This window comes from Aythya ferina (assembly GCF_964211825.1).
Source record: "Aythya ferina genome assembly, chromosome: 17".
Classification (NCBI taxonomy): domain Eukaryota; kingdom Metazoa; phylum Chordata; class Aves; order Anseriformes; family Anatidae; genus Aythya; species Aythya ferina.
This window is the reverse complement of record NC_140316.1, coordinates 3,441,607-3,467,644: the sequence shown is the minus strand read 5'-3', so window position 1 is coordinate 3,467,644 and position 26,038 is coordinate 3,441,607. Positions and strand designations below refer to the sequence as shown.

The 26,038-nt window shown below is 40.1% G+C and overlaps 1 protein-coding gene across 8 annotated transcripts in view; it reads left to right on the top strand.

Moving 5' to 3' along the window:
* GALNT9 (polypeptide N-acetylgalactosaminyltransferase 9) overlaps positions 1–4,703 on the top strand; it is a 432,488-nt gene extending 427,785 nt beyond the window's left edge. For all 8 annotated transcript variants that reach the window (XM_084491673.1, XM_084491674.1, XM_084491675.1 and 5 more), the window contains 2 exons: positions 3,661–3,828; positions 4,368–4,703. In XM_084491673.1, coding sequence (XP_084347799.1) covers positions 3,661–3,828; positions 4,368–4,514 — 315 coding nt within the window. In that variant the 3' untranslated portion in view covers positions 4,515–4,703. The remainder of the gene's footprint in view (positions 1–3,660; positions 3,829–4,367) is intronic.
* Positions 4,704–26,038: the final 21,335 nt, after the last annotated feature.

The window sequence follows — 26,038 nt, the reverse complement described above, 5'->3', positions numbered from 1 at the left end:
AGATGGAATAAAAGGACATGAAAGGCCTCACTTAAGCTGTCGCCTGAGGGCTGGTATTTAACACGTTAGTCGGTAGGGCTGCGGTTTCCCAGAGTTGCAGGCTGGAGAGCATGTCTGATCGCTTACAGCAGGGTGGATGAGAAGGAAATTTCTTCACTTACAGGGAGCAGTGGATGACATTCCTTAACAAACGTGTGAGTTTGGTAGCTGTTTTCCTTGTGATCTGCGTGTCTTGTGCTGACAAGTGCTCTGGACATTTAGGATGGTTCAGACTCTGATATAGCTCACTGTTTCAATTTGTGTCATCCTCCAGCTCACCTTAACCTGCAGGGCTGAAAGATTGTTCAAAGGTTTTCTTTTGCGTGGAGAACAGGAATAAGAGAGAGGGGTTAAGTTCAATGTGGAAATCTACTGCATCCATCTGTGCGTTTCCTACAAAGTTAACTGTTGATTTGTACTTTTTTTTCACTTGACTGGAAATCAGCAGGGATGGATTCTTTGAAGTCAGATCTTTCAATTACAAGCTGACATTTACCTATCAGATTGATGCTCCTGGAGGATCACCTTCTGTAGGCATCACTGCTTACTGGTTTTTAATCGGATATGCTGGCTTTGGTAAACAAGCTTTGACACCTCTTCCATTCTGCTCAGATTTCAGAAAATTGAAAGAAAAAATATCCTACAGGGATAGAATCAGGATTAGAACTTGGAGTATTTAACACAGCACTTAGTTTCAGTGTCCTCTTTGTGGATCCTTCAGTTCTTCTGAGGTAAAAGAGAAAAAGGAAGCCAAGGTCCATCCTCACGTGAGGCGTAAAAAAGCATTTCTGTTCTGTAGCTTGCAATGTGTGGAAACGTAGAAGAATGTGTGGAAGTCTAAGGCTTTCAGCTCATCGAGATTTGCACTGAATGTTTTTGTTTGTTTGTTTTTAATGGGATTGGATATCCCTTAATAAAGGGGACTTTGCCATTTTGTCTTGGCTGACTAGCAATGGATGGGGCATGATGCATCATGCCCACAGTTCTAATGCAAATGCAGAGGTTGTTATTTCTTTTTCAATATGGTAGTGGCTCTTGAGATTGAATTTGAACACAGCAGGTGTAATTTTCACTATTTTATTGACTCTCTTCCTGTTTTCTAGACTACAGTAATAAGCAACTTACTTTAATGCTTATTTGCACAGTTTATATTGTCTCTATGAAGTGATGATACCGAGTCTTTGGAGGGTGGCATTATTAATCATATATTAGTATTTTGAACCTTAATTTCAGGTCTGCTTTTGCAGAAACACACACTAAAACTTTACTACATAATGTGGTTTGAAATGAGATAGTGGTTTGCATGGGTTTTTTTTAGAATTTTCTTTTATTTTAGGATGACGGTAAGTTTTTATGACTGTTGGAACTCTCAGAAGAAAGTACAGATTCAGGAAAACTAAGTCCATGATAGTCTGTTTGTTTTATCATTGTACAGATATCAGTTTCCTGCACAAAGCCATCTTTTATTCTCCTGAGCTGTCACACAACTGCCACTTTCAATACTGAAGATAGTTGAGTAGAGTTATTGTTTCTGTTTGGGCCTTAGAAGTGGAAGACACGCTAGTTTCTGCTTTGACAGGCTTCTTTATAACACCGCCTTTCCCAAGTGCGTGGTTACTGTGACGTGGAGCACATCCAGTTCTGACTGCTGAGATTCTAAGGACAAAGAATGTTGCACACCACTTTAATATCTGTATATAAAATGTTGCTTGTTCAAAACCAGAGAAGGAAAACCGATCTGTCAGAGCAGGTAGCCTGTTATAAACGGTGGTTCTGATTATCTAGATGAGGCAAAGCCAACGAGGTTGCTAGCAGGTGTTTTTAGACCTGGAGATGTATAATAAAGATGGCAAGATGAACACATTTCCTAGCGAGTGTAATTTTCAGCAGTGCCTGCAGTTCATTTGAACTCTGCTGAGTAATCAGTGGATATTAGAAGCGTGAAATACACAGGCAGGTTTTACTTAAAAGCAAGTCCATTTGTCAGAGCCAGCAGTCCATTTGTATTTTGAATCATTTTGCTTCCTTGAGCTTCTTTTATATGTCCCTGGTATCCTTATGGAGAAAGGAGAAGAAAAAGGAAGTATTAGAGAGTATAGAGAGTGCCTCAACTAATGACATTGTGCATGTCAAGAAGATTCCTCCTGTAGTTACCCCTCTGCTTTCTCTGATGCAGGCTCTGTCCTAACTCTGCACCTCCCAGGGCTGCTCTGAACACAAGCAGCAGGTGGCAGAAATGAACACGTACTCGGTATGTGCCAAAGGGCAGCTGGTCTGGGACTGAGCAGACAGTGATCTTCTTACAACCAGAAAGACATGATTATTCACAGCATGGTTCTTGTGAGGTTAACAAGGATGCGTGTAGAAAGCTAGATTCTAATCCAAGGGTTTTTGATTGACTCTTAATGATATCTCATGCACTGGTCAGTGGTGTCTGTTAAATGGCAGGCATTTTTGACCTGCCTTCCCCTTCTCGTTAAGTAATTCCAGCCATTTAAGAGCAGTAAGACAAGATGGACAGTGAATTTCCAGGGCGATAATTACATTTCTTCAGTGGCTTGGATCTTCACCCTGCAGCACCAAGCCTCACACCACACCAGCCATGTAGCTGACTCTGTTTTGCAGTCTTTGGGTGCTGCATTTGACTACTTCTAGGGTAAGAAGAGCAAAACACCATGCTGGTGGAACGACTCTGGATTTAAACACAGAAGCAAGAAGTAGCTACCTCTGACTGATAAGACTGATTGGAGGGGCATTCTAGGCATTCTACTGTACTATGTCTGCACTAAACAGAGCCCTTCTGAATGCTTCTTAGGGGGGCAGTTATCCACAGATAAGGAAAACAAGGAGAAATGTTGTGTTTCTGGTGCTGTGAATGACTTGAGACAGGTGAAATGATCGCTTAAAATAGAACAAATATAACAATTACACTCCCTTTGTAAAAATTAACACCACTTGTTGTGTTGTACATGTTAAACTAATAGTGCCTGCTAAAACTTTTTCATTAAAAAATACATAAATGATCCAAAATAATAAATGGCTGTTACCTGAAGCATATTTCCAGCCAGTAGCATTTACCACCTCACCAAATTTCAGAACAGTTAAGGCTCATGCAAAACTGAAATATCAAAATGTGATTCTTTATTATGTAGGCCTGAAGGATATTTCAGCAAATTTATTTCCCTCATTATTTTTTTTTCCTCTTGTATTTTTGGATACCGGATTTTTTCAGTAACATTTATTTACAAAACCTAATTAGGGCCGTTGCTATCAATAGCCTCTAACAGAGCTCTTAAGACCAACCTGCATGGCAAATTGACATTGTGTCCTTGCTGCATCAATTCCTGCTGAGTGGGTATGATCTGCATATTGATTACTTCTTTTTCTTGATTGCCCTTCTGCCCAAAATATTGGGTGGGGAGCATGAGTGTGAAAGCAGGGAATACTGCATCCTATCCTATGCGTCCTACTACAAGTTTCCCCTGGAAGGTCCCATGGGTGCCAGGACAGCCACCTGGCAGCAGGACAGTTGTGCTTGGGCAGGAGGTGGCAGCGGGCTCTGTGTCCCCAGGCCGGGGCACAGGGCTGGGATGAATGCCTCTCCTCCTTTCTCTTCCCCAGCTGGTCCGCTACAGCTCAGAAGGCGTCCTGCAGCTGGGGCCGCTGGGCTCCACGGCCTTTCTGCCTGACTCCAAATGCCTTGTCGACGACGGAAAGGGCAGGACGCCGACCCTGAAGAAGTGCGAAGACGTCCTGAGGCCAGCACAGAGGTTCTGGGATTTCACACAGGTACAGAATAGCTCGGGGAGCCATGCAGAGAGGAGCTGGGGAGAAATAGTGGCTTGGAGAATGTTGAATGAAAATCAAGGAGGTTTTTAAAGGGATGTTCTAGGAATGCCCTGATGCTTTTTCAGATTCCCCACACACATTTTTTCTAGGAATTCTCTGATTTATTTCCTAGAAATCCCCACTTACAACGTCTAGAAATAGTCTGATACGCTTTCCAGGCATTCCTTCCACCATGTGTTTTTCAGATATGTTCTTACATTATCTCTAGGCATTTTGGGCTGTGTTTTCTAGGAATATCCTCTTACCTTTTTTATTAATCCTGTCCTTTACTCTTCAAAGGACGCATGCATACAGCCTTTGTGATCTTGTTATGCTGTTCAGAGATTTTCTGATATATTATTTAGTTCTTCTTTATATAAGGATTTTTCCAGGCATTTTATATTGCTTTCTATGAATTTACAGACCTAGCACTTTTTTTTGTTCAAGACTCTGTTTTGCTTTTTTATTTCTTCTTCTAACAATTTTTTTCTTTCCTTCAGAATGGTCCAATCATCAGCAGAGACACTGGCCGTTGTCTAGAAGTGGAAATGTCCAAGGATGCAAATTTTGGGCTTAGATTAGTCGTGCAAAGGTGCTCGGGGCAAAAATGGATGATTAGAAACTGGATAAAACACGGCCGACATTGACTGCTGGGGCTGAGAAGCTGCCTCTCCTGCCATTGCCCATTGCTCAGTGTGCCATATATTGCAAGGCATTTGTCTTAAAGCAAAACAGTTTGAACAGGACTTGGATCTAGGGAGTCCCCCATAGTTGGGCATTCAAAGGAGGGGGAAAAAAAAATAAGAAAAAATAAATAAAAGCAAACACATACATGCCCTATTTGACTGTTCCTTGCTCCGGTAGATGACCTGGGAAGCTTAAAAAGAGTTTTCTGTTGATTTGGAAATCTTTGGAAGAGCAGAAAACCACGGAAAAGTGTTTTCCTTAAGCTCTCCTAGGAGAATTATTAGACAGATGTTTCTATGAGTTGAAAGGAGAGATCCCAATACTGCCTCAAAAAGACAGTTCTCCAATGGGTAGCTTTTTAGCTTTAAGTTATTGACTGGTGCACAACTCCTATGGTGAATAATCATGTGCCTTTTTTATTGTACTTCGTATAAAAGGGAAATGGAAAAAAATCCTACCTTTTCAGCATGTCTGGTTCATTGTACTAAAAAGAAGACCTGTAAATAACACTGGAAAACATAATATAATATATGATACATTTCAAGGTTGATTGTTTAGGAGTTTCTATTTCTAGAAGGAGACTGTTCTGCATATGTTTACAGGTGGTTCTCAACCTTTGAGCTGCTAAAACAGCATTTTAGAGACCTCTTCGATAGACACAGGTAAATGTTGAATAAGTAAAATAACCACATGCTCCATTATATTGCCACATTTTATATTTCTTGGCTGTAAAGGCATCACAATATAGCACTTGCATATTTAACTCTTTTGAGGCAGCAAATGTCCTAGTAGATTGACGGATTTCTAGAGGCCTTTGTTGGCCCACAAGCCCCGAGTATAAGTGCAAGGCTCCCGTCCTGCAGTGCTGTGCCTGCAGGTGCACTTTGTCTTGCTCCAGCAAGTGTCTGGGAGCTTTGGGTGGAGAGTGCTGGATGCTCATTACTTCTGAAAATAAGGTGACTTAGGTGCCCGCTGTGGAACTTAGCAACTTGAAGCTTCCATTTTGTAATCTATCCTGTGAAAATGTCAAATGTGAGCAAACACGCTTTGTGAGCACCATCTAGACAAATTTCCTGAATAAATCAACAAAGTATTTTCAGTATTTGAAAAATAAAACCCTAGCACTATGAGAAGAAATTAGAGCAAGAGAGAACTAGGCAGCATATATAAGTAATGTTATTCTGAAATATAGATACTTTACTGTAGTCAACCTGGTGACAGCACCTTTGCGAACCCAAATTTAATAACGTTTCCAGTGGTTCATGCAGTGTCTGTGCACAGGTAGCAGGACAATGGCAAAACCTTATCCAAAAGGCCATCAAAGTTGATGACCAGCATCAAGGTCAGCAGGCTTTGGGTGGGGGTCCATGGCAAACAGCTTTTCATTGAAGAAAATTCAGTCATACTGAAGGAGAGACAGGGACAATACCTTGTATTGTTTAATATTTTATAGTACTTTTAAAAAATGTTTGGCTTTGTTTTACTGGGGCAGAAAAATAGGTAATTGCAGATGCTACAGTACCATGAATCTGGGTGATCTGTTTCTTGAAGAGCTTTTGCCATTCCTATGGCATGCTGAACAGAATAAGATGGAAACAAAGATAATTTTGGGGTTGTCCTTGGATTTACATTACTGCCCATTTTCAGTGCCCAGTACAAAGCGTTTGAATGTAGCCATGGTGGGACTGAGGATTGGTCCTGGCACACTTCGAGCCAGAGGTCATGTACTGCAAAAATCTTGCAAGAACCAGGCTTTCGGTATAAGAAGGAAAGCAGATTTTTGTGGTAGTTAAATGGCTCTGAGATTTACAGAATAATGTAAAAGAATTCAAAAATCCTTAAAGGTAAAAGAATTCAAAAACCCTTAAAGGTGAGGTTGGTTTTCTCTGTGATTGTCAGGTTTTTTTAAGACTTACTGAAACAATTTCTTATATTTAAGAAATAGAGCTGTTGGGTTCTTTTTACTTTGGTCTTTATCTGTCTGAACCACTGCTTTGACCGTGGAATTAACATGGTAAATCTGCATGTGAGAGGGTCTTAAATATTCTCTCATAAAAGGACTAATAATAAAAAAAGCCTTGACTATTATCTGTTTTAACCAAAGTCTACGGGTCTCTTTTCATTATTTTATCCTTAGAATAATCTGAAGTCCTGCTTAATGTTGTTTCAAATTTTTAGTCATGTTTCCCACAGTGCAGCAGTCCAGATCATCTGAAAAGTACTTAATATAATTTAATATGCCTTGTAGTAGAGGAATTTCTGATGAGAACAGGGTTTTCAATTGATGTTCTGTTTAAGGGTTTATAGCATTAAATACTAGGTCCTAGGACAGAACAGTAGAAGGCAAGAAGAGTATCGGGTCTTGCACACTGCTGTGTATATGTCAGGGATAGCAATCATGTCTGATCATAGTTTTGTAAGCGTATCAGGAGTCTGACTCCTGTATGAAAAAAAAACAACACCTCTATCTCCTTTGAGAACGATAAACTATTTTCCAAGCTGACTTTATTCTTGGCTGGATTAAAGTCATTTGTTCCTCACACAAAATTGTCCACTAGCTTTAGTGGTTTACTGGTTCTGGAGGCATCACCTCCCAGTGGAGAGCAGCAAAGAGTAGGAAGAAAGAGTTTAATAAATAAACAAATATATAAGTGATTGAGTCATCGAAGGACTCAGTGGATTCCACTAGAATTACATAAAGATCTACGTTGTGCTCATCCATGAGGCATGAAAAATCTTCAGGACTGTTTCACATCCAAAAACAGTTAAACTCTGGTTCCACGGAAATGATTTAACACAAAATTTTGAAGACTAAAGCAGTTCTTCGTGCATGCTCTGAAACTGTTGAATCATCTCTGTCAGTTTAATGAATGATTTGGGGCTTGGCATGTCTGAAAATCAGGTCTTCACAGTCTTTTTGAAACTATTTACATCTCTTTTCATCAGCCTGGTCCTTTTTAAAAACTGTGTTTTAGTAGATGGAAATCTCACTTGCTGTATGACAAGGGGCATAATCTATCTGACACAGGACGGCTGAAATTTTAAGTATTTAAGCCATAGCTAATAAGGTTTAATGAAATAGCATCAGCCCTAATCTGTTCGTTAGATCAATTACACAGCATGTAATTCCTTCAGTATCCACCATTCAATTGACATGATTCATTTAAGAGCCATACCAGAGCCCATTATGGCCTGTGGTAGGACCCAGTAAATTCCATTGTAAGAACTTAAAAAGTTGTGGTTCAGGGAGAGACAGATGTATTATTATTCAGTTAAGACACAAATACCTTTGGGTTTTTAGTTAGTTAGTTTGCTTATATTGTGAAAACCTTGGGGAGGAAGAACAACCCTCAAAATTCCTTCAACTGAAAATTATTCTAGCAATGATGTTCCATTTTTAAGATGGTATTGCAAAATAGTGGAACTGGCTAACAAGATGCATAGAAACCAAGACAGGATCACATCTTCATACATCTATAAATACGGATGCCACCAAAACAATATTCTCTTGGGAAGAAATCACAGACTTTATACAATTTTGTATTCCTTCATGAAGAATACCCATTGAAAAGGCCACCGTTGTTTCTTTTTTTGTTTGTTTGCTTCTTTTTTTTTTTTTTTCTGGTGACATTAGTGGACTTAGGGTGACAGCTGTGATTATGCGTAGTTACAAAGATATTCATGAAACAATGATGCACTGAGTATATTCTCCTAGAGCTGGAGTCCACTTACCTGATGAACTAAGGGAATTCAAGGCGTAAATACTGAAATCATATTGCTGGTAATTCTCAATGAATTTAGCACAAAGCACATCAATATTTACATCTAGACAAATGTAATAAATTAGCTTCAGATTCTCACTTAACAGTCTCCCTATTTTCCTCTGATAACTGTTGAAAGTACCTTAAAATCCTTATGATTACTGATAACTGCTGAAAGTATCTTGCAAATCCTTATGCCATGTGAAGATTTTAGCTCTGTCTCTACAATGCCCCCATCACGTATGGCATCTGAAAGAGATTTACAATGACCTCTCTAATACATTGTAATGGATTTTAGAATGGTTTCACAAAACACATTGACTTATTTTTTAAAAGTGTTAAAATATGTAAATAAATTATTGCCCTTGTGGATTGCCCTAAATAAAAACAATGTTTCTTTGCCCAAGAATATATACTTATAAATTTCCCAGTGAAGCAATACATACCAACCTGATTTCAAAGAACGGAATTTCTGAATCAAGAATATACTTCAAAGACTCATAGAAGAACTTACTACTCTTCACAGAATTGCAATTTTCTATTGGCCATCAAAAAGTGTTGCCCAATTTTTAAACTCTTTGTAATAAGTTTAATTAAAAAAATAATAATGCAGTAATTGGAAGGCGAGTTGTGACTGCAAATAATTTTTCGTTATGTGGCACATCATGAAATCAATTTGTATTTACACTTGAAAAGTTAATAAATTACTATGCATTTTACTGCTGACATGCGCTGCATTTTTTATTATTGTACATTTGGGCACCTTGTATTAAAATTCAAAGGTGTCACACAACTAGAAAAAAAAAAAAAGCTAGAAAAGCAAATAATATATGGATGTTTTGAAATGTAAATTGCATGTAATCTGTTCTAAAAGGTAGTTAGCCCATTTCTAAGACGAGCACAGCACGCTGCTCAGTGGATTGTGAGCTGTTTGAAAGGGGACGTTCTGTGCATGTATCTCTAGATATTCATTACAGATTTGGCCCCTGAAAATGCATGTCCAAAATGAGACTGATATTGTTACAGGCTACGATTGCATTGTAACTGCTAGACCTCAGGGAAGGCTTGTCTTGCAATTCCAGTATAAAGACATACTAAGATAATGCTTGCAGGTACCAATCCACACAGTAATACAAGCTATGTTCATATATATTCCCTTGGGAGCAGTAAGTGTTCCACTGGAAGCATTCATACGTAGATTTAAGAAATCTCCATTAAAAAATTCTGACCTTCCAATCAACGTTCCTGATCTCTTTGAACTGTGGGGAAAAAAAAGCTACTGAACCACAGAGGAAGCTGGTGATGAAAGTGTTCTCTTGCTAGGAATTTTTTACTGGGGCTGTGTTTCGATAATTGATATCTCTTCAAGCACGATTGGTCTGTCAATGTTGTGTTACTGTTTTAAAGAACACTCCCACAGCCAAAGAAATGGAACAATTTATACTTCCCAAATCACCTAAGTTAGTGAAGGACAGAAGGACTGATCCCACACCCTGTGACCGGGCCTGTATCAATACAGAGGCCAAACGTGCAGATCATAAAATGTCATTGCTCTACGGAAGCTAATGGAAATTGGAGAACACTAGTAATTTATAGGCCTAGCCTGTTCCAGCTGACAGCAGTGCTATTGACTTGATATTTTTTTTGGCTTCCAAAGTCACTTTCATCTTCCCAATGGCAACAGAAAAGGGATATGGAGTCCTTACACGCTCCCTTCCGTGCTGTCATACCAGCGGCCTATGCAGCCCAGCACCTCATCTCTGAAAACAGCCAATAACTGATGTTTAGAAGAATGAAACAGGAGACAGGGAATATGTCTACCAATCATCATATATTGCCCCCTAATTTCAAAAGGTAAGGACTCCCCAAGCCAGAAGCTATACATACCAACCATTCTGTTTAATAATTACTGTGGGCCTTGCACGTACACACCTAATCCACTTGCACCTCCGAAAGTCAAAACATCCTGTTCAACAAATAGCACAATTGCCGTGTGAGTTTCTCTCACTGCTTTTAAGCCTACTGTCAATTCATTCCATAGGATGCCCTGTAGTTCTCTTATAAACTGTGAATAATTGCTGCCAACTCTTCCTTTTCTCACCTCATCTTAGTTTGACCTCTGTCATCTCCTGTTAAATATATTCCAGAACTGACTGAGCGTCACACATTTTGTATTGCTAGCAAACAACTTTGTAGAAGTGCAAGCAGATGCTCTGTGTCATACATTGGATTGGGTGATAGCAAAGTGAGAACCGATCGGGTTACTGAACTGCTCAGCTGTATAAAATATACATTACTGGTTTAAACACTGATTTGGGAGCTCAGACAGACTGTTTCTCCTCTGTTAGCATGTATGCACAAAGTTTGCAATTTGCGATCAAAGAGCACAGAGCAGCTGGAAAAGCACCTGACACCTTCTTTCATTCTGGTGGAGGCAGGAGAAATGTGCCCACGTCCTGCTCCTCCTGCCAGGAAGGAGGGCTCAGGGCCCTCCCATGGGTTATGGCTGTGTAACCAGGCTGCAGACTGCTTTCCATGTTCCTCACTGTCACAGACAGCTCCATTTCTGTGAACAATATCCAGCGAAATTAGGTTAAAGTAAATATTTTGTCATTAGTTCTGCACCTGACAATGTTTGTACCAAAGAAGTTACCAGAAGCCTCAGATTATTTTCTGCAAAGACGGAATATTATCTGTGAAGAACGAATATCATCAATTTAGCCACTTTTTTTTTTTTTTTTTTTTTTTTAATCTAAAAATCTTTATGAGTCAACTGTGGGTCATTTATATGTGCCCATAGCTGAGCACTAAGTAGCAGAGAGAATGGCTTTTCAGTTTACACATTGCTCCGCAGGTGTTTTTTGTTTTGTCAATCTGTTGATCATGTAATGCAACCAAGCACCTGCATTAGGCATATTTTGCCTCCTGACTGGTTAGTAGAACTTTAAAAAGAAGACAATAAGCACTGAAGTAGTTTCTTCTCTGTAATGGTAAGGTAAAAGCAAAGGAACAAAAATGTTATACTAGAATTTACCAAAAAAAAAAAATCATAACCCATGGGGGAAAAAATCTAACTGGCAGAAAGTTCTTCAGGAATATTTCTACTTCAGTCTTGTAACTGGGAGTTATGGAAATAGGATGATAAGGGAAGGGCAAAGCATATTGGGATTTCCTTGAATTGAAAAAAATTGAAGTTAAATATAAGAGTGAGCTGAACTGTCCTTGAGCAAGCAGGACTCAACAGACGGCAGTTCACCAGGTGATCAGGACCTGGGTTCTCTGCATGAATAACTGAGCTTTAATAAAGGGATTTCAACCAGAATTCAGGAAATATTTTTCTCCTTTTGCAGTTTATTGCAGTGAAATTTGTCCAATCTATTGACAGAGCTCCAAAACACACATGGGTTGGTGCTGTGGTGTGTCTGCAGTGAAGCATTTGCCAAAAGCTGTGGAAATTCTCTATGTGCTTCAAGTGTTGGCATTCTGTGCAGAAAATGGTGCCACCTATCAGCAAGAAAGAGGAAATTAAACCACAAAATGATTTGTTTAAACTGAAGAAACTGCTATTTTCATTGTGACTGTGATGGTTTTCTATTAACAAGCAATTAGCAGGATGTTTGCCTTGTTCAGAATGGTTATGGGAAAATGAGGTGCCGACCTGGCTGGCTACTCTCAGACTGCACGAGAAGGTCGCAGCTAGGCAAACGTGGGATGTTCTCATCTTGCTGACCAAAAGGGTAGAGAGTACCTGCATCAAGGGTGCAAAATGCAAATCAACCACACCAGCTGAGGTCCAAATCACTAAAGATAAGTAGTTAGATATTTTTATGCATCTGAATCTAAACAACTGTGGATTTTTTTTTTTAATCTTTTTACATAATATAGATCATTTTGAGTCACTCTTTTAAGTGTAGGCTCACAAGTGATATAGGTGTTTTGAAAATGTTATTCCTTGTCCTTTGGAAAGGTACATTTTGAATGATTCTGCTGGAGTTTTCTTTCAGAATACACCCTATATATCCAAGGTATGTGCTTCCCTTACAGTCTCAAGCAATCATAATACTGAGGCCCAGGGTGCTGTATTGTGCTGCCTTCTTTTTCGGAAGACAAATTAAGTTCAAAGCTTCAGCTGGGCTCCTGAGGGGCAGTGAGGGATTCATGTGGTGTTCAGCCTTTAGCAGAAAAAAAAGTCACGACACTTTTCATCTCTTAGGAGCTTGCTTTACATTTTGAGCTTGGAGCCAAAGTTCTTTTGTAAGTCTGAAGCGGTAGCAGACTTTTTTTTTTTTTCTATCAGGCCACAGTGACATAAGGGTACTGTTCTTGATACCAGTATCTCCCTGAGTTTAGATGAAGGGGACTTTCGTATGATTATTAAACCTACTTAAAACATAATTCTAAAGTTTAAGAAGTACTTTCTTAACTTCTTTGGCAAGGCAAAATAATGGACTGTCAGTGGTTTCTTTTTCCTTTTTATTCCTTTTGAGATGCATTGATAAGTAGAGCCAAAACTTCAGTCTGAGGTAAATGTGCATGGATTCACTGTGACTCAATGAATTGTTCTTTCTCACACCATAAGAGGTTTCTTCCTAAACAGACATAAAATTGCTGGTTGCTTAGAAAAATAAGGCTCCTAATTACTTAATTTTTGTCAGATCTGAGCACTTTGTGATAATTTGGAGGTCTAATTTGCTTACTGGGCTCAGAAGGACCGGCAGGCATCAAGTTAATTTAGTGACTCTCGTCTCTGAGGAAAAGGAAAAAATACAGGTTTTAGGATTTATTTTGGTTTTGTAAGCATGAGAAAGAACTGCTGAAGTCGCAAGCAAAAAGTAGTTGCTGATCATAATTTCTGTTTTGAAATGTACACTTTGGTTCCCTCGAGCATTTCATAGTGAGAAAGTCTAAAGAGACGCACTATCAGAAGTAAACTATCAGAAGCTTATCACAGGATCTGCAGGTATTTCTAAGTGCTGATATGATTCTCATATATCTGAATGCTTCACAAACACTAATGAATCTATCCATGCAATATCCTTGTAAGGTATCTTCCCCCTCACAAGGAGGAGGAATTGCAGCACAGGGAGGATGAGGACTGATTTTGTCCTAGCTCATTTCCTCAGCACTTAACTGAGGAGCATAAGGCAGGCTCATCATCACTCATGGCTACATCTGGAACGAAAAGGGGCCCCACTGGAGAGGAGGTCTCTTCTTTTTCCTCTATCTATCTTTCTCCCCCAAAATTGAGCTCAGGGTCTAAAGCCACTAAAATAAACAGTTTGGTTAAAGTGGTTCACCAATGGAAATCTTGAACAAAGCAGGGTGTTGACTGCCTTTCTTGAGTGAAATAATGACAAGATGTACTTCCTCCTTTATTCATGCATGCAGGTAAAAGTGGCTCACGATCTTCAGTGGAGTCGTTGGATTTAAAGCTGAGCAGACACAGTTAAATCATGGGTAAAATGGATTTAATTGGATGGAACATAGTAGGCAAGAATGTGTCCCCTCAGACCCACAGTTAATCATAATGGTAACTTGCTGGCCTCTGGAAGAGCTAGTCCACATTAACCGAGTATATTTATTCAGGTCATACCTACTTCAGTTTTGTTGAGTAGCACATTATTAAATCCCTTCAAATCTTCCTCCAAAGAGAAGTGTCACCTAGGGACAGTGGGTTTTTCAGGAGTAGCTTCGTTTTTATCATGAGATGGAAGTCAGCAGATGCTTCTTTGGATGCCAGTTCTAAATCAGTTTTTATGGTTCTATTTCTGGCATCATTACTCCAGATTTCCAGTCTCGCTTTTCACCATCCACAGCAGTTTCTTTGTTCTACAATAAATTCAAATCACAGTCTTTATATCCAGCCCTCTAATCTGAATTGCTCAAGATAAAAACCTCACAAGGAAAGCAGATTAACACTGGAATTTAAACAAAGGGGGGAAAAATGCACCAAAAGGAGGGAGATTTCCAGATCTAGTTGATGATTTATTTCCCCATCCCAGTAAGCATTCAGGTCTTATAGATAAGATATATAGTTTATGTGGAGAAGGTTTGTCCTAAAGAAGCCTCCATGCACTAAGATTTGTCGTATATAAAGAAGTATCTAAGGGCTGAATTTTCTGCAGGCTTTATATACTGTACTGTGTATTTCACTAAGAGACCTTTTGAAAAATCTTCCTCCTCCTCATGTTAATGTGCTGGTGAAGTCTGACTTTGGTATAAGATTGTAATTTTCTTTGTATGTATATATCATTGTGATGCATCTCATGCACCTTCTGTATAGCAAAAGCATGTTGGAACCAAGCAGTAGAAAAGCATCGGCACCATCATAAAACTGGAAAAGAAAAAGTGAAGACTGAGGAGATTTTAAACTATTTTTAATATTTTTACATGTTTTTTTCCTCTGCCATTCCTTCCTTCCTGCCGTAAGGTGAGAATCTTGCAGCCAAAACAAAGTTCTGTTTTAGTTATGTTTTGTTATGCCTTACCACTTTTTTTTTTTTTTTTTTCCCCCAAAAGCTTTCTTACATCAAGCCAATGAAGTAACTCTAATCTCAAATGTGTAACCACAAATTACAGGAGGTCAGGAAGGACTCACTTTTGCTTGGATGGGATTTATGGTCCATAGGCAGTTCATGGGTAGGGAAATGCAGGGTACTCTTCTATACAATCCAAAACAATTTTATCAGAACTGCTAAATAAAAATCTTAATAATCTGCAGCTAAACAACTGGGTGTTTTTATCTTGGAGAAGAAAAAAAAAAAAAAAAAAAAAAAACAGCGCATTTAAATTTCACCATATGCACAGTAACTTGCAGTCAGTAATTAAATTCTCACAACATCCTTTCGCAGTGCCAGGCAGAGCATATTGGCTTAGGGTGGCCTGGATGTTGAGTCTGAACCAAAATGATTTCTAACAGCAATCAAATACATTTTGAAACGTGCTCATAAAAATGCTAGCTCAGAGGCTCAAAGCAATAATGATTCATGTATTAGCAAATGAACCTGTCCTCTGCAAGCTAGCCCCTGAAATGTAATAAGGGATCAGTCCAAGGTAAGATGGAAGTGTATTTATTAAGATGCTGAGAGGTAATATTTTGTGATGGGAGTTTAGGGTGATGTCAGTGGAATAGCTATGGATGGAGGTGTTGGACTGGTCTCTGGAAGCCATGTTCCATCATGGATGCCTTTATCAGATCTAAACCCACAGAGGGATTTAGGTAAAGTAATTACCAGAAGTCTCCCTGTCCAGTCGGTGTAACCCAAGTTTACCTTCTTCAGCTGGTGTATGAGCAAGGCAACTGAGAACTGAGGTGGCAGGGGATACCTGTGGCACTGCCTACCAGCTGAATTGCCTCAGGCAAGGCAGGCAAAGGCCTGGGCACAGGTCCTAGCACTGTTCAGATAAATAAACCAACCACTTTCTGCTATGACCTCTGGACATGTCCAAAAAGAGAGAATGTGAGAGATCATGAACATCCAAAATAAATATATATATTCCCCAAAGCCTTTTTTTGGAGCCTGACAACACAAGCTGCAGCTGGCCAACTCCTTTCTCTCTCACTGTGAGCAGGGAATGGCTTCATGTTGCTGTTCTGTCCTGCTGAGGGGAGACACAAGGGCTGGTGTGCAGGAGGAACGTGGGGCTCAGGGTGCTCCCCTCACATATTCCTCTGCTCTTCTGAGGAGTGGCAACATAAAGAAAATAAAAAGGAGAAGCTGCCTAGAGAGAGAATCAGCAAGGATTCAGGTATTTTATGGAGGCAAAAAATCTTTTTTAATAAATACCTTTACAGAATCCCCCCACTCTGTGAATCAGAGATCACAGTCCATTTTATCCCGCTGGTTTTAGTTTGTAGCTGGAGGCCATTCAGCTAACTGGCTTTTAGTGAATCACGGAATGAAGGGAACAACGGCAACATACTTCAGAGAGCTGTGACCTTTCCAAGTACAACGTAAAAAAAATGCCAAACTGCTTCCAACACGTGGCCATGGCCTTCAGCAAGAGGCTGCCAAGGGCGTTCCCCTCACAATGGAGGGGCTCCTCGGGGACGCGCTGCCCCCATTTTACCCTAGGTGGGCCATTGGCAGGGGCCTTGCCACAGGCACTGCAGCCACCCTCTTGCAGCACTGCCACCTCATGGGCAGTGAAGCTGTGGGCAGGAAGAAGGAAGCTTCTAGAAAGAGGGCTCAGGGCAGCAGGCGGGGACTGGGGCCCTGCTGAGGAGAAGTGGAAAGGAGGTGGTACCTGAGGGGCTGAGAGGGAAAACACACCCTGAGGGAGCTGTGTTCCTTAGCCTGTATGGCCTCCTGGCTGGCCTGTCTCTCTGAGGTGCACAAGTGCCCTGAGGAAACTGTGATTCCACAACTATGTGCCCCAGAGAAGCTGGGGAAACCCTTTGCAGCCCTTTCCTCCTCAGGAAACAGGCTTCTAACACTGCAGGCAGCTGCCTTGTGAGGCACTGGGTGCTGTGGTGTAGGAGGCAGAGAAAAAATTTTGTTTGGTGCGTTATAATGGTTCCTACATATTTTCCATGGTCTGTGGGCAAGAGCAAACGTAATGCACTTCATACTCTTAACACACTGAATTCACTTTTCTAATGCGCAGATATATTTATTTGTCTTTCTGAAGCTTGTGAGTCTCGGTTCATAACGCTATTTTATGCCTTATGTGCAATATCCCTTTCATTCCCCTGCAGTAGCATCCATGTTCTCACAGGTGCTTAAGATGCAAGGCAACATTTAGTCAAAGCTTCAGGAAAAACAACAAAAAATAATTACTTCCTCTAAAAAGAAAAAAGCATTTGTGTGTTTTCAAACTGAGACAGCAACTAATACTGGCAGAGCCTGGAATTCTCTCACATGAGACTGCTGTGAGATCTGAGGAGGGAGAGATTTAATCAGGATGAGGGGCAGCTATCAGAACAGGCTGTCATGCCTAGAAAACCTCAAATTATGCACTAATTATCCACCTACACTGCCAGAGAATAAATAACTAATGACTTCAGCTTACTGTGCTAAAGATAATTCTCATTGTAGCAAGTTTGCTGTCTGCATGTTTTTTGTTGTTTGGGTTTCCTTGGGGATTTTTTTTCCAGTGTGTTGGAGGTGCGATAATTAGAAGTGTTCTTGTTTGGAAAGAATGACTGAGCAGGCTTTGAGGCTCGCAGCCTCTGGAGCAGAGGAGTCAGAGCTCAGGGCAGTCACCTCAGAGGTGATGAGTCTTGGTCATTTCCTAACTCCCGAAGGCGCTCCCTAATGATGTGCAGCCAGATTGCTGCTCCCAGTGCCACGGACCTGGATGTGCCCCGCAGACCTATGAGGGAAATCTGTCACAAGGCCGTGCAGCTGAGATGAGCCACCTTGTGGCTGGTGGCACCTCAGGAGGGCATGTTCGGTTCTGCGTGTGCGGGAGGAAGTAATTTGTGGCTGCGATTAGAAGTGGGGCAGCCATGGAAAAACAGCTGGTGGGAAGCACCGACAGCAGAGCTGCAGACCATAGTGCTTTGTTCTCTTGTTGAAGCTAGTTGACACTCATTGGTATGACTATTGCATTTTTTAATAGAAATCCCATTTTCCATAAACATACTATTTTCAGTAGTAAAAATGATATAAAAATAGTTTGTAACAATGGTGAAGATACCGTTTTTAATTACAATTCTCCATCAAATAAAGTCAGTGCCCAGTGTTTTCCTTACTGCATCTGCTTGCTTCGTCTTTTCTGCTCCACTTTCTTGCATCCCCTTTAATCACGGGATGGAAAAACAAATTCAGGAAAATAGGCCTTGTCCTCGCAAACCAAGGAAAATGCTGACAAGAAGAGTCTTTGTGAGTCAAGGCATTAGAAGTATTGTTCAGAGCTGTAAATTTCTGGAGCTGTGATCAAAGGGCACCAGACTAGATTATGCTAATGTATGTGAGTGAAAAATAATGTCAGGAGGAGTTTTAATATGGATTGATGTATCCCTCAGACCACCTCAGAGCAATGAACTGTAAAAAAATAAATACAGATGTTTTGGCTGTAAATGGCTTTCTTTTTAGAGAAGAGGTTTTGACCCTGCATCCTTAAAGTATGATCAGTTTTTACTATGTCTGACACTAGCGTCTCTTACAGCCTTAGCTTTACCTAGCAATAACACCGAGAACAACAACAACAACAACAACAACAAAAACCTTTGCTGAAGCTATCTGATACTGACTGGTATGGCTATTGCAGTTTTTAATAGTAATTCCATTTTCCATAAAAATACCATTTTCAATGGTTAAAAATGGTTTATAAAAATGGTAAAGATATAATTTTTAATTGCAATTCTCCTCCATCAAGTAAAGTCAGTACTGAGTGCCCATAAAGTAGTGAAGGCTTTTGTGAAGTGGCTGCCATGCTTCAAAAATGAAGAGGAAGGAATACAACATAGATTCTTTGCCTGGTTATTTCTGCCGCATTAATAAACGCCTCAATGCTCTTTTGTCTAACCCCGAAGCAGATCTCATTAGCTAACACCTTCCACCAGTCAAAGACAAAGGTTAAATCCCAGGATGGATGTGTGGGCCCACATGAAATTAATTCTGACCCTTTGCAGTCTGAGCTTTGTCCTTGGAGGCCTTGGGGGGGGAACAATAGCTTCGTGCCCTTGTTCCCAAGGGCTAGCAGAGCTCTGGTACTGATTCAGCAGTCTCTCTTGGTGAGGTTAGGATGATGGCAGAGTTTCATAATCAACTCTTAATTGCATACTCATTCTGAGCTTGGGAGCTCTTTATTTTTTAATAATACCTTCCTGTTTATAAGTACACTTTAGGTGCCATATTGCTGCAGAATACTAATTCACTTGAATTCGTAATTGCTTTCCTCCTCTGAGACTGGAAATGAAACCTAAGTCTGGAGTAGATTGTCCAAAGATTATTTTAATTAAATAATGGAGACATCTCAGGTGAGATGTGTTTAGTCTCTGATTGTCTTTTTAAGTGGAGAGTAGTTTATAAAGAATTCGAGTTGGGAGAAAAAATGAAGAATGGACTCTGATGTGGTCTATGGTCAGTGCACAGCTGTGCAGATACTAGACTTTTCTTTGCAATCTTTTTTTATAAATATATATATATATATTGGTTTTTTGTTGTTTTTTTTGGGGGGGGGGGGGGGCGGTGGGGTAGCATTTATGTGCTTCCTTCTTTTTACAAATGGGAGGGTAGAAGACCTTCTATTGTGGAAGTTTTAGGTTTTCTTTGCCTCAAGTTTGAGGCAAGGCTGCTGGCAAAAAGGGGAATTATGAAAAGAGATGTGAAATTAATTAAATTGACACTTCAACAAAATACCTAAATCATTGCAATTCTCAAAGCAGCAGCATAAAGCAAGGTTGTGATGTTTTGCCAAATATTATTTTTTATGAGCAAAAAAACCCCTAGAGGCTAGGTTTGATACAGTATTTTGAGGGGGAGGTATTTGTTTAGCTGCAAGCAGCTTGGACATCTTTCTCCTTTCCTGTATCTGTCAATAAGGAACTGCTCCTGGCATGGCATTTTTATTAATGAATTATTAGTAAGATTTGAATTCAAAATCTGACATAGCTTGTTTGTTTTCTTTTTAAAAATACAGAGCATGCTATAAAACTCATACAAATCCCTTCCAGCTCTTTAAGGATCCCAGATGTTATTAATTAACTATGAAGGATCTGTAATATTTACATATTAGATCCTCTGTTTACATGTTGTTATCTCCTTTCCTATATCTTTCTTCTCTCTGCTTTTAATTTTGAGTAATTGACTGAAGCTGGTGTGCTTGTTAACACCAGGAATAAATCTCCCTGGATTTGAGGAAGAAGGGAATTAGGAAAAAGATGAGAAACAGAAGGTACAGTCTTACAAGTCAGTTTGTGTGTTGTCTTTTTTTTTTTTTTTTTTTTTTTTTTTTTGGAGCCGCTGTTTCGGTTTGTGTTCTAATTTCTTAATAACTATTGAACACTATCTTCTATAAGCAGTCTTGATGATGAAATTTTGAAACCACTGTTCTTGCTTAGGGTAAGCATCTGTTGGATGAAACTCGCTCCTGTGCAAAGGAATTAATGTAAGGGTTCAGACATTCAAAGCAGGGCATTAGAAGCAGTTGGCTCTTAACACTGGCCTCATGTGCTGGGATGAATTTTATCCATGTTTCATATATTTACAGTCCTGGACGTGTCCTATAAAGTAATGAGAAAAATGGCCCACATGGGAAAATGTTATTGACTGTTTCCTCTGCCCTTCAGTGATAAATACTGCATGACTGTCTGCTCATCCTCTGAATTAAAAGAACAATCCAATATCCATTTTGGTTTCTACATTGTGTGCCAGTATGACAAGCTCTTTCCTAGTCTTCATAAAAAGCAAAATCCAGAGAGGTTTCTTCTGAACACTGGATGAGAAAATAAGAGTAATACCTTCCATAGAAAATCTCTTGTGTTAAGCTGTTGTATATACAGTTATGATTTTCCTTTTAATTTGATAGTGGAGATGCTTTCAAAGCCATTAACGTAGAAAGAATTTTATACCTTGCACATCTTTCTACCATTAAGATCCCCAGGCCAGCCCATGAAAAATGTAGGCTGTGAAGACTTGGAAATGTTTATTTTGTCTGCTTGCCCGTTTGCAAACCATGCTGCAAAATCCTCACCTACAGACATGCTCTCTTGGAGATTTTCAGAAATATATTGACAGTACAAAGCAAGATTCATAGTTCGAAGCCCCAGTTCTTAGCTGCAAGCGATTTTTTTCCTTTAGAGGAGCCCTGATGATCTCCATGAGCAAAATCAATGCAATTAAATGTTTATTTTCCCCAGAATATAGGCAGTCTAGTTAGTCTTAAACCAAATATTTTTCTTCCGGAACCCCCTGCTGTAATTCCACTGCTCTGTGCAAACAATCCAGATTTTATACCTTAACACTTCAACATAAAATTTCTCCAATTATTTCCACACCTTGAAGCACCAGCAGCTGAAAATAAACAGGGCACTGGCAGGCTTTTGTTGAAACCCACCATCTCATGATTTCACGGCTTATGACATTGTGTTTGAACTGCGCTTGTAAATTGTCACCAGTGGGTTCCTTTGGGCAGGGGACCGGATTGACCGCTTGGTTCCCTGCTTTGATACCCAACTGTGACCCCTGTATATTCTCCTTTTAATGTTCTTTCTCCTGAGTTTAATACATGCTATTATGCCATTCTGGCCAAGTCCTTAATACCATCCCTATTGATTTCCAGGAAATAAATGTCAGATGAGGTCTGTATGTCACTGTGATCCAGCTCTCCTCCACATGCTGGTTAGCTCAGGTGAACAAGAGACTCTCAAAACAGAGCTGGGAAGGAGCATAATAACAGCATGCTTTGTGGCCTCTTCTTCTCTTAGGAGAGACAAAAGTAATGCACGTAAATGATCAAACCCTGTACAAACACTGAAGAGTGTTTCAATACCGTGAAGTAGGTGTGGGTTTTTGGAACGCTGCTGGGACTGCGGGAGGTGATACTGTTCATTCTCACATATGGCAGATTCACCTGGATCCCACTGTACTGCACCGCTGTGTTTGCACAGGTCCAGCTGATGAGATCTGATTTATTTCTTGCAAATCAGCCCAAGGAGAAAGCATCAACGCATCAATCTTCCATTTTGCATCTCATTATAGCAGAATTTTATTAAAACAGAAATATTCACAATCCCTTTCCTCACTATTATACATTGGCAACTTTGGAGGTACTGATTTACTGCCACTGTGATTGCGGTCCTTTCTTCATGAAATACAGCAGCTGGCAGAGCCTAGGTATGCATTGCACTGGTATAGCTGATCCATTTTATGTTAACTACGTGTCCTAATTTTATGTCCACTGATCAGCTTTTGTTTATGGCATTAGACTGAGGCTTGCCCTACTGGATCCAGGGAGCCCTGTAGCCTTTGTCCTGCCACATTTTCCCACAACATGTCAACAGTGAAGTGGAAAAAAAAATCCATATACTTAGTAAAGCAATTTCAAGTCTATGTAATAAAAATGTAAAAGCTAAAACAAAATCCACATAAAATGCCAAGTTGCACTTCTGGAGTCCAGGGGGAAACGTATGCCATATATTTATTACACATACATTTCATTCTGTAATTCAAATACAAATATGTAGAGATAATAGCAAGAGAAAATACTTCATCTGTGTTAAATCACAATGTGTTGTTTGATAAGGACAAGGACTCAGCATTACTAGGTGAATTTTTAACAGCAAACTCTAATTTGGGGAAAAGTTAGTTGTAGGAGAAAGAGTGGACTGTAACAGTAATATCGGGTTAGTAGTATTTCTGTATCTTGAGAGTTTGTAAGGCAGAATATGATGTGCTTCTGTATTATACCATGGAAAAATACATAACCAAGAAGCTTAAAAATAAGTTTGATTTCACTTAGCATAAATATTTCTGTTCTCCTGAAACTGTTTTGCAGACTATAGCAGTACTGAGAAAAAGTTGTCTTCTGTTCTTTTCAGCTCATATCTGCTCTTGGTTTTGTTGTGGAAGGGAGGTGTGGGGGGAGTAGCACAGGTGCTGCTTTTGAAATAAATTCATTGCTCACCTTAGTTAAGTTTGGCGTTTTCCATTTTCTTTCAAGACCTGAGGTTCATTATGCAATTCCATTTTAATTAGTACTTTTATAATTATTAAACTATGCAGACATGATTTGCAGAACTTGAGGATATTTGGGTTTGTTTCTTTTTTAGGTACTTAAAAATTTTAATGCCATCTTCTTTGTGGCCATTGTGGTATCTGGTATATAAGGAATAAATGTGCCTCGTGAAATGCTGAAGAGTGGGAGTCTGGCCAAAAGGCACAATTCACTGCAAAATATCCTTGAGGAGAGAAATTGGATTATTTAATTTAAATTAATTCACCTAATGCCTGTCATGCAGAGCCTTGCTAAAATTCAGCATAATCATTTCATGTACAAGATGTGTGTCAGACAGGGGACCTGATTATTAAGTAGGAATTTGCCTGTAACTCCAAAGCTTTCAACATTTTTTCTGGCATCTTGCTTGTGCCTGAATACACCTGAATGAGGATTCAATATTTGGAAGAGCGGAAGCCTGGAGATTCCTTTCACCTTTGGCAAGAACTGGCTAAGCTCCAAACTGCCTATTTAGTGGTTGGTTAGCTTTATTTACTGTCTCCGTCAATAAAGCATTTACAGCCACTGGTTGGCTGTTTGCTTGAATTGTTTTAAGCAACTGTATTATTATTTCTCTTCTTGCAATGGGGAGCCATTCCCAGTTCTCCAAACCCACACATCATCGTTGTCCTATGCTATGCAAATAGCAGTGCTTGGGCCTGGTCCTCCCCTACAGCCACAGCAGCAGCACGTTAGACATAGGCACACACATTTTGTAGCAGTACATCAGCAGACCTTGACCATTGTATCAGCCATTGCATTTGCAGTTCTAAACAGCAAGAAGCATTTATAGTTAATAATTGTATTTTATTATAAGACTAGCAGTTACAAAGACAGACGGTTTCTCCAATACTGCCAAAGCTGTTCCATCTAATGAGAATGTATTGCCATGGCAACCAATGGCATTCAGTTGTTGTTTTTTTATATATATTTTTAAAGTAATTAAACTCTCTAAGTCAATTTGCCCTTACTTGTCAGATTAGGAAATGGTGTTTATTGCTTTCTGCTGAAGCAGGGAGGTAGTTGGAGGGCCAGCAGGACTGGAGCTACTGCAGGAGACATCAGGCCCTTTTTTATGAATTATTCATTTTCTAATCTGTGGAAGGTGTGGGAAGGCTCAGTGATGGCTTCTGAAACCTTGCATTCCAGAAGGATCAGTGGGGTGCCTGCTAGATGAGGGCGTATATTTAAATACAGAGGCTTTGCTATGTGACTAGGTGAATGTACAAAATGCTGTCAGACATATGTGTGAACGTGATACAGGAAAACAGTATCTGACAGAAATGTGAGTGAAATGAGAGAGACGGCCCAGATTCCAGCTCTGATATGGCAGATTTGTTTACCAGCCTTCATATGCTATAGAACACGAAGTCTGCCTCCAAGAGACATGGAGGCCTAGGAACCTAATGGAGGGAAGGGACAACCCCAGTTGACTCTTGTAAAACACTGAGCTCTAAAAAGTACCTAATTCCCTTTTTTGTCACATGCACAGAAATTACTGGCTGCTCAGATCATTCTCTACTCAGAGCAAGCTTTGAGGATACCCAGAACAAATAGGCCAGCGACACGGTGGGATGGAAGAGAGAGGCCCATCTCAGGCCTTCTTTGATTTTGCTTGAATTTCCTGAAGTTACTGTATGCTTTCCCCCTTCTTTGTCAAACCACATCTTAAAAACTACAGCTGTCAGACACCAGATCTTAAGAGGTTTATTTTAGCTGCACTCTGCTTGTGCCCTTTAGCACAAAGAAGAATGAGTCTACAAGAAGGACATAGAGGTGCTCGAGCGAGTCCGGAGAAGGGCGACAAAGCTGGTGAGGGGCCTGGAGAACAAGTCCTACGAGGAGCGGCTGAGGGAGCTGGGCTTGTTCAGCCTGGAGAAAAGGAGGCTCAGGGGTGACCTTATTGCTCTCTACAGGTACCTTAAAGGAGGCTGTAGCGAGGTGGGGGTTGGCCTGTTCTCCCACGTGCCTGGTGACAGGACGAGGGGGAATGGGCTAAAGTTGCGCCAGGGGAGGTTTAGGTTGGATGTTAGGAAGAACTTCTTTACCAAAAGGGTTGTTAGACATTGGAACAGGCTGCCCAGGGAAGTGGTGGAGTCACCATCCCTGGAGGTCTTTAAAAGACGTTTAGATGTAGAGCTTAGCGATATGGTTTAGTGGGGACTGTTAGTGTTAGGTCAGAGGTAGAAGACCCATGACTAAAACTTTGTCATGTTTAGTGGCTGAAACTGGAAACCCATTTTACTTCAGATGTGCCTGAATGCCAGATTTCAGTTTTTCATACCAAAGCAGAGTTGGAGATGAGTAGTCTTAGTTAAAAAGGAATTTTTTAATTGTGATGCTACTGAACTACCTTCCTTAAAATAAAAATAAAAATAAACTTATTTAACTTATTTTTCCTTTAACTGTACATTTTTCCTGCTACTTAATGAATAACTTTGTTCAAATTTTGTGATATTTTTGTTTTCAGAGGAGATACCGGATTTTGAGAGATTGGTGGAGGAAAAGGGGAGTTTACAAATACATCTCTGAATTTCTTGTATTTGTACTTGCTTCCCATCATGTGTCCAAAGGCTTACCCATACATCCACAATCTATGCCATTTGTTTCCTTCTCCCCTCCTCACATGTTTTAATACACAAATGGAGCTCTTTCAAGTAGGTGATGTCTTTGGATGGAGAACCCTAAGGGGTTCTCTGGGTGTCTCACTTGAAACCAGTAGAAATGTCTACTGTGTAATTAGGCCAATCTGCTAAATCCAGGTGCCTTTTTAATGTGCTCTTCTGAATATGAAGCGTTTTGTTGATGAAGTTCCCTGAGACAAATCAGAGCTTACAAATTGTCTTCAAAGTACATTTGCTGCCTTCCTGAGCAGATAAATAATGGAGCAGGAGAGCAAGCTGCCACCACATTTTCCTTCTTCCTTCCTTCAGAAGCCTGGCTAGATGATAAGAAAGCAAGAGTGCATTTGCCATGTAGGCTCGTATTTCTGAAAGTGAAGAATCTCACCTCTACACCCTCTCAAAACTTTTGGGGAGGTAGGGATGGGAGAAACCGTC